General features: G+C 41.7%; 1 protein-coding gene across 1 annotated transcript in view; it reads left to right on the forward strand.

Annotated features, from left to right (window-relative positions):
- Positions 1-140: 140 nt before the first annotated feature.
- The window catches only part of LOC149114680 (uncharacterized), a 13,080-nt gene continuing 3,871 nt past the window's right edge, over positions 141-9,349 (forward strand). The window contains exons 1-2 of the mRNA XM_089284127.1: positions 141-476; positions 6,611-9,349. The exon at positions 6,611-9,349 is cut by the window's right edge and continues 3,871 nt beyond it. Coding sequence (XP_089140253.1) covers positions 6,646-9,349 — 2,704 coding nt within the window. The 5' untranslated portion in view covers positions 141-476; positions 6,611-6,645. The remainder of the gene's footprint in view (positions 477-6,610) is intronic.

Consider the following 9,349-nt stretch of genomic DNA (forward strand, 5'->3'; position numbering starts at 1 on the left):
ACGTTTGTAAAAATGCCATATTGTCAAACTTCGGTCAAGTGTAGATCATCCACTGACACTGGCTAACAATGCAAAAACCTTATTGTGTGGAATCTCATTTCATTTCTAAGCTTTTCGAAAATTTGTTTAGTGGGTTCGAATATTATTGTTGGTGTAAACGGAGACCCCTGTAAAATTTACACTGTCTCTTTGGTGATAATTTTAACTCCTGCATTCACACGACATGCATGATCAACTTTTAAAGAAAATTTAACGAGAAATTAGATGCCGATGCATTGCGAACTAAAACTCCTATAATTTACGCACCGCAAGACTAATGATGATTTTAAAATAGACTCAACGTCTTGTGATTAACAAGAGCTGTGTGGGAGTGGTTTAGCTTTCACTTTCGAATTCGTTCTTCTTCCTTCAGTGATTGCAGGCGGGTCTCTATTGTGCTGCTACTTTGCTGAATTGCTCCTGAATCTTTCCAAACCGTGAGTATATATAGTTCATAATACTGTTCTTTGCTGCATGAATTTCAATACAATACAATTCAATACAATACACTTTACTTATCCACGGTGATGATTAAAGCAATAACTGCATGCTTATGGGGCCATGCATTAAAATAAAGAGAAAAACAACAGATACTGTGTCCTACTTCTATTATAAAAAATTTACAAATGTTTCTTAAATTGTCCTAAAAATCTTATAATCGCCAAATTTTATCAGTGAAAAGTTTCGGAATAACCATTCCCCATTCCTCCCTTAACTCAGTATTTGGCCCATTTTCCCGATCCATTCCCACCCGTACCTCCCCATACAGCATATATACATCAAAAATATACAAGCTAGACGGAATTTGCTTGCGGAACACAGTCAAAATCCTTTTGACGCAAACAAGCTTACGCACAAATCAGTAACATACTTCATATATAGTACAGTAGTACTCTTCACTTACAGCGAAAAACCGTTACCAAATTCAACTCTGTCGATACCTGTTTCTGTTTTGCCAAATCTCTCGCCCGTTTGTGAAAAAAATTCCGCAGTTGAGTCCATGTTTCAAAGAAAGGAGATTAACAGACTGAGTGTAGTCATGTGACTAGAAATCGACTCCTGTGGTCTCAGAGGGTTTTTTAATCCTGGTTTTTCTGATTTTAATTCGAGGTTAATTGATTCGTGAAGTAGTAAGAATACAAACTATTAGAAGTCTCTAGTTGATGGAAGTGAGCGTTCTCTTGCCGCTTCAAAGTTCGATTTCACATGAGTTACATGCAAATTACTGAGACAACATTCCAAAACCTCTGGAACAAGACTGCAACAAACGAGGATGGGGCCGGAGAAGTTTGAAACCTCATAGTAGCTTTAAATTTGTGATCAATCCTTTTAATTGTAGTCGGCATTTTGCAAGAAGAGAGAAACTTAAACTAAACATTGAACATTTCAGGGTTCGGAATTCAACTCTGTTGACCAGTCATGCAGTTCAACTATTGTTATGTTTTTTTTCCACCTTCGCTCAAGACACGCATTGCATACTAATATGAAACAACACATCTAATAGTAGTTCTAATTCTTACTCAGTCATCACCGTCTATGCATGGGAGCTAAAATTGTCAGGACTTGCCTATTTGAAGCTACAAGTACACCGGTTTCCTGCCGACAGCAGTTCTATCTACGTTTGTAAAAATGCCATATTGTCAAACTTCGGTCAAGTGTAGATCATCCACTGACACTGGCTAACAATGCAAAACCTTATTGTGTGGAATCTCATTTCATTTCTAAGCTTTTCGAAAAAATTTGTCTGCGTTGGTTCAAATATTGTCAACGTAAACGGAGTCCTCTGTAACATTTACGCTGTCTCTTTGGTGATTAACTACTTTATCCTCACGACACGGGTTTACATATATTCACATATTATGTGAATGTTTAAATATATAGATTGAAACTATTTTATGTAAATGTTGGAATATGTGATAATTTAATTTCTCTTATATACCGAACGAAAATCTCGACGATGATCAGCGGCGAGGTATTTCTGTCTGTATAATAAAGGAACCAAAATCTCGCCGATGATCAGCGGCGAGGTAATTCTGTCTGTATAATAAAGGAACCAAAATCTATTAAGTGTTAATTTTATTTTGCATATGAAAGTAGTATTCATATATTGAGAACATGGCGTAATTTTTGCCGTTCTGTATATTGAAAGAATCACATAATATGTGTTTGTCTGAACGCCGCTCACGACATGCATGACCAACTTTACAATTCAAGGAGAAATTAGATGCCAATGGATGTCGAACTAAAACTTACATCATGAAGGGATTTTTAGCAATTACGGCAGCGACGCCAAGGGAATCGCCTTGTAAAAAAGAGATTTGTATTTTACCTTCAGCTGTGTAGATCTGTTCAGTGCGCCTATTGGTCTAAACGCTTGCTCAGGCTAAATTTGCAATGACAGGGTTCAATTCCAGAAATAAGATACGAAAAATTAGCCATTGTGGTTCACGTTCACCCAGTGAGAATTTTGTAGATGACAGGTAAGAAATGTACAAAGATTCAAAATGCACGTTCTGGTTATTAAACCTATTGTTTGATGACGTTCTCGTTTGCGTCGCTGTCGTTGTTTGCTAAAATGCATTTCCGTTCTATACTTCGATATCACTATTTCCATGATTTACAGACTTGACATTAAAAATTAAGGAATATTATTATTTGGATGTGTCTCGCAAGGACTAAGAACTACTTACTTCACGAATGTGACTGGCTAAATTCGCAGATCTAGACCGTTTTACTTTCTACATGCGCCGTGGGAATGCTGCAGGCAAAAATTACAAAATCACTTGGCTTGTTTATGCGAAAATCAAAAACTAAATCAACTTGCACAGGTGCAAAACGCACAGCAGAGGATTGAAGAAACATCAGATCGATTGAATGTGAAGCTCTTCGGAGCTCGGTCTTCAATTGAAGGTCGATCGTACGTTGTCTATAAAGGATCCGTCAATTCTAAGCCCGCTCACCCCCTCCCCCAAGTTTGTTGTTGGTCTTCGCCTTGCTCTGAGGGTTTTTCTCCGGGTTCTCCGGTTTTCCTCCCTCCGCAAAAACCAACATCTCCAAATTCCAATTCGACCAGGATAAAGGACCTGCATGAAAACCATCTAAGGCGGATGTGGCTTCCTCTCTAAATATTGTAATTTATTATTTATTTTATTGTTTATTACTTTTCCTGCCCCAACTTTCACTGTTTGTTTTAAATTTTGCCCCCAACACGAAAAGGTATAAAAACTGGCCGATAAGCCTTGTTTGGGTCCTGCACTTTTCAAGTGAATCGGAGCCCTACTAGAGTCGCCGCGCAGACGAAACATGGCGCAAGGAGGCTTATCTCCAACCCAGATCTCCCACGGCGAAGCAGAAGGGAGACTGGCCTCGCTTTGTAGTGTCAAACAGAGTGAAATCTGGTTTTAGTGGTAACTCAAACCCTCGCTATCTCAAACCAAAATTGATTTCCTTTGGATTTTTCACCGTCATGTATTGGGTTGGGTAGCAGCTGTCGTAAGGTCTGACATAAATGGCTTGAGAAAACAATAGGGGACTAAAACAACAGATGTCACATTGAGGTTGATCAGGCACGAACAAACTAATCGATATTCTTTAGTCAGTTAGGGCCTACACAGACTAGACATTTAGTTGTCGACAACTATTTGGTATCGACAACCTGCCTGCGTTGCCGGCGTAAACGGGGAAGGGGAAGAGCTAAGGGAGGAAAAAAACGGAAGCAAGAAGGAAAGAATTAAGCCGAGGAAGAAGGGAAGAAGGGAAGGAGGGAAGGAACGCCTGGTGACATGCTTTAAGAACCGGGATTTTTAAATTACGCCCACCAATTTCGATGTAATACGTTTTCATCAACTGTCAATTACTGTCAACAGGTTCACCAACCAGACCCTAGCGAGCGCTTATCGGCATAACTGACTTCCTGTGGGAATTTAGTCAATTGAAATTATTTCCTGGAGTGATTAATTATCGAAGGGTAAAAAATGGGAATATCTCAACACTAACAACATAAGAACCATGAGATTATTTTTAGCCAGGAAATGTCCTCTACTCCCACGAAAAGCTCGAAAATAGGGAATAAAAATAAGGAAAACGGTTGCAATAATCTATGCAGGTTCTGAGCTATCGAGTCTGGTGCAAAAGCGGAGAGCGCCAATTCGAAATTTTATTCAAAAAGTCCAGAACGAGACGGTGTCGGCCGACTGTTGTTCTTCCCTTGAATTCGCTTTAGTTCAATGTTTAAAGTTGCCTAAACGTATTCGTAGAGGTTGTGGCCGCAAAATCGGAAACGCCGTAGAATTATACTGTGTTATAATGTAAAGATGGCTGTAACATCGCGATCAAGGAATGCCAAAACTGCTTTGGCTGCCCTTCGGCTGCGAACTGTGTAGCCGGCGTCGCAGACGGAAATTTACCTGTAAGTATTTTGCTGCTAAGTTTACGTTGAAGTGCTGGCGTCGGGTCGAGTCCAAGTTCTTTGTAAGTTTGTTTGTCGTTAACAAGTGCGTCCATTTTGTCAAAGTAGTCAGTCTTGTCCATAACACTGACCGTGACATGTCCTTTGTCGGCTGGCAAGAACGAAAACTGACAAGACTTCAGCGCAACAAAGACAAAAAATGACCGAAAACTGACGATAACTGGGTCAGGAATATTTCTTCCCGTCCGTTAGACAAAACCGAGACTCACGTACTGTCCTACGGACTAAAACACTCAGTGACGCCTAAACGGATACCTACCAAGTCTATTCTATCTAGTGTTGAGTCGGTTCTGTCTCGTCAACGAGACTTATCAGAATCTGCCAAGGATAACATCAGAGGCAGAATTGCTTCCACGGTACAATCAGCCTCCATACCTGACAATAACTTGGCGAAAGACGGACAACAAGCACTGAAACGACTGAAAATTGACATTATTATAATACCAGCCGACAAAGGACGTGTCACTATTCTTATGGACAAGACTGACTACTTTGAAAAAATGGACGCACTTGTTAACGACAAACAAACTTACGAAGAACTTAAACGCGACCCGACGCCAGCACTTCAGCGTAAACTTAACAGCAAAATACTTACGCTTAAAAAGACTGACGCTATTGACACACAACGCTACTATCGACAAGGTGCTCAGTACCACAACCACCGAAATTGTACGGACTACCGAAACTGCACAAACCTGGTATACCGATGCGACCTATAGTCTCATCAGTTTTGTGGGTCCCCTACGTGTCAACTGTCTAAGTATTTGACGACCATACTGCCCGGGGGGTACTCCCAGAAAACTTGGGTTGGGGTGTGCGGCCCACTTCCCAAAACCCTTACCCTATTTATGACCAAACTCTACAATTTTTGCTGCCCTATTTATGACCTGGCCAAAAATTCGATACGTTATTTATGACGGCTGCGGCTGGCACAGTTGCCCTAAACATAACTTATGAAGAGCTTTTGTCGACGGTCCTATTGATAGTGATGAAAAAGTAGCTTCTTCTAAGAAACATACCCAATTTATGGCCAGAGTACTAAAACAATACCCTATTTATGACCGAAACGGCTGAAAAACCCTACCCTTTGGGGCTGCACGTACCTATATAGCATATACAAGGAAGTGCCCTTCCCCCCCCCCCCCTCCTCCGTGCCATACTGCAACCCCTTACTGACAAATCAAGACGCAAACTACAATCTACGGAGAACTTTATTGACACTATTAAGACAGTACAGATACCTGACGACTACAAACTTGTGTCTTTTGATGTGAAATCACTGTTCACCAGTATTCCTCTTCAATTAGCTTTACAGTGTACCGAGACCGCCATACAGCAATCTACCGCTACCGACAAAAGAATGATTATGGACTTACTGAACGTTTGCCTTACATCGACTTACTTTCAGTACAACCGTAAACACTACAAATAGTTGCATGGAACAGCCATTGGGTCGCCTGTTTCTGTTGTTGTCGCAGAAGTTGTGCTGCAGCACGTGGAGGAAAGCACAGGGCCTGCTACGCAGGCTAATCGACAACTAAAAACGTAGTGTGTTAGATGAGTTGTCGACAACTAAACGCTAAATGTTTAGTCAACAACTAAGCAGTTTTCCTTTTCGAAAAGGGAAACTGCTTTAGTTGTCGGCAACCACGTTTTCGACCGTTTTTCTCGTGTGTGGGAGTCATTGGTTAGTTGTCGACAACTAACGAAACTGTGTTGTCAATGGACAGTGGTTTGAGCATGCGTATTGTGTTTTGAACATGCATAGCGAACGTTAGTTCCCAAGGCCCTTAGTTATCGACAATTGACACTTCAATGTGAGGAATGCTCGCCGCATTGGACAAAATTAGTTGTTCATAACATTTAGTTCTCGAAACAAACAGTTGTCGACGACTGAATGTCTAGTCCGTGGAGGCCCTTAGTCCCCTATGCCTGGGCGCCATGTTAGAATTTATCGGCATATTGTACCAATTGTTGTCTTTCATTTAACAAAAGCGAAGAAAAATTCGAAAAGCAAAAATTAGAATAGTTAAAACCTTCAGCTAGCAACCGTTCACAAAAATGTACTAATTGGCTAATAACACAGTTTCGTTTCCTACGAAGGGCTGAAGACAAACAAAAGGTGATACAAGTTGAAAATGGCCGCTGTTGCAATAGAATTCACAGAAGAGCAACTGAACTACTACAGAATCTGTTACGTTGCCACTGACATAATAACTGAGGGTCTCCGATCAATTTTCAAGCAAGAATGGGATAATCGCTACAAGACGACGTTAGGAGAATGGAAAGATGAACCCAAAAATGGAATGGACTTCAAAAACGGGGAGTCTCCAGGAAACCAGAGAAGAAATGCCAAACTCCTAGCTACCATGATTAACGGAGACAGAGCAGAATGGGATTGTACCATGCTTTTTTACGCCATTCTTTACTCCGATTGTGTCGGTCACCGTCTCAATCCAGTGGTCAAATCAAACGTAGACGGTCTCAGAAAGTTTAGGAATAAAGAGTTTGCTCACATGGCTAAAGGTCACCTCTCGGATCCAGACTTTCAAATTGCCATTGCTAAAGTTGATGCTGCATTTCAAGGGCTTGGTCTCTCTATCTTGCAAATTCAAGACATCAGAGATCAAAGACGTTTTCCAACAGAGGAGCTAGGAAGGGTCTTGAGAAAGGTTAATGACCTGAGACAGGAACTTCAAGAAAAGGAAAAGAAGCTTCAAGACAAAGGAAACGAACTTGAAGAAAAAACAAAGGAGCTCCAAGAAAAAGAAAGGACTGTTCAAGAAAAGGAAGAAGAACGACAGGTCCTTGAAGATCAGTTACACAAAGAAATTCTCTCCTTTTGTATTCTTCCTCCTAAACCTTCACACGACGTCGCAAGTCGCGATTCTGAGGTGGCTGAAATTATGCAACACCTCAAACAGCTTAAAAGCACAAATAAAAACAATTTAAGTTTTCTGTACATCTCCGGGAATCCTGGAAGTGGAAAATCTCAACTAGCCGGCCTTGTAGCTGAGCGATTCTTTGACGAAGGTAAAGAAATTCCGTGTACTACTTCATTTGTAATGACACTGAATGCTGAAAGCCAAGATGCCCTTCTGGAATCGTACACCTCTTTCGCTCGACGACTCAAGTGTTCAGAATATGCAGTTACAAACATCCTTAACTCCAAGAATCTGACGACTGAAAAAAAGATCACTAATCTGATGACGTTAATTGGCACAAAAACCGACCTTTACACGTCCTGGCTTCTGGTGGTGGACAACGTCACTAGCATATCACGTGTGCATGCTCATCTACCGGAGTCTGGAAATGAGCAGTGGTTAAGGGGCCAATTGGTAATCACAACACAGGACACTGCGTCCATCCCTTTGACGAATTCTTTCATCGAACACATCTCAGTTAGCAAAGGTATGAAGCCTCGCGACGCCAGTCGTTTATTAGCAAAGCTTTCTGGTATAGATGACAGCGAGAAGGGAAATGAAGTTGCGCAAGTACTGGACTACCAGCCTCTTGCCTTGGCAAGCGCCGCCACCTATGTCAGACAGGTTCGGCAGAACAAGGCAACGTCATATTTTGGCTGGAACGACTACCTGGAGAAGCTTAACAAGGGCCAACGAGGTACTACTGAGACAATCCTTGCTACGACTAATCCAAGCTATCCAAACACCATGAGCAAAGCAACAAGACTGGCTGTTGAAAAGGTAATGACGTCTGACAAAGTGATACATCACACGTTCAGTCTCCTCTCGGTGTGTGCAACAACACCATTAAGTCTAGACATCGTGATCAGATACATTCTCAACGTTGATGACGAAATTAAAGACAAAGAAATGATTGCTATGACAATTCAAAGATGCTCACTGCTATTATTTGGGGTGGAAGAGGAGGGTAGGGCCTGCATTCGAGTACATCAGATAGTGAGTGATGTCATAGATTCTTTGATGAGAGGTTTCCCAAAGACTCAACAACTTCAAACTGTAGATGTCGCCATTATATCATTCATCCAGTTCGTAGAAGACGACCTATCAATAAGGTGGTTCGACCGAGATTCTTTTAAATGCAGCAAGCACCTTGTCCCTCATTTAAGGACCTTGATTTCAAAAGCTGAACATTTGTTTCGTGAACGAGACATTTCTCAAAACCCCAAAAGCGGTGAAAGAAATGTTCAGAATTATCTGTCTTCATTTACAAAGCTTGGAGAAATGTGCCTCACTCATGATGTATTCGACGCAGCAATAAAGTACTTTAGCCTGGCACTACGATTCGCCCAGCATGTTGATGAATATAATCACAAATATGTCGCAAAGTCCTACAATAACCTGGGTTCAGCACACCACGCCCTGAGTAACCTGGAGAAGGCAAAAGAGTATCATGAACGTGCAATTGCCGTTAGTCTGGAAAAGCTTGGTCCTGATCATCTAGAAGTCGCAACGTCCTACAATAACCTGGGGGAACTACACCACACCCTGGGTGACCTGGAGAAGGCAAAAGAGTATCATGAACGTGCACTTGCCATTAGTCTGGAAAAGCTTGGTCCTGATCATCTAGATGTCGCAATGTCCTACAATAACCTGGGGGACCTACACCACACCCTGGGTGACCTGGAGAAGGCAAAAGAGTATCACAAACGTGCAATTGCCATTCGTCTGGAAAAGCTTGGTCCTGATCATCTAGATGTCGCAACGTCCTACAATAACCTGGGGGAAGTACACCACACCCTGGGTGACCTAGAGAAGGCAAAAGAGTATCATGAACGTGCAATTGCCATTCGTCTGGAAAAGCTTGGTCCTGATCATCTACATGTCGCAATGTCCTACAATAACCTGGGGGAAGTACACC

Source organism: Orbicella faveolata, unplaced genomic scaffold (assembly GCF_042242905.1).
Source record: "Orbicella faveolata isolate gen_17 unplaced genomic scaffold, um_ofav_v1 contig_13, whole genome shotgun sequence".
NCBI classification, from domain to species: domain Eukaryota; kingdom Metazoa; phylum Cnidaria; class Anthozoa; order Scleractinia; family Merulinidae; genus Orbicella; species Orbicella faveolata.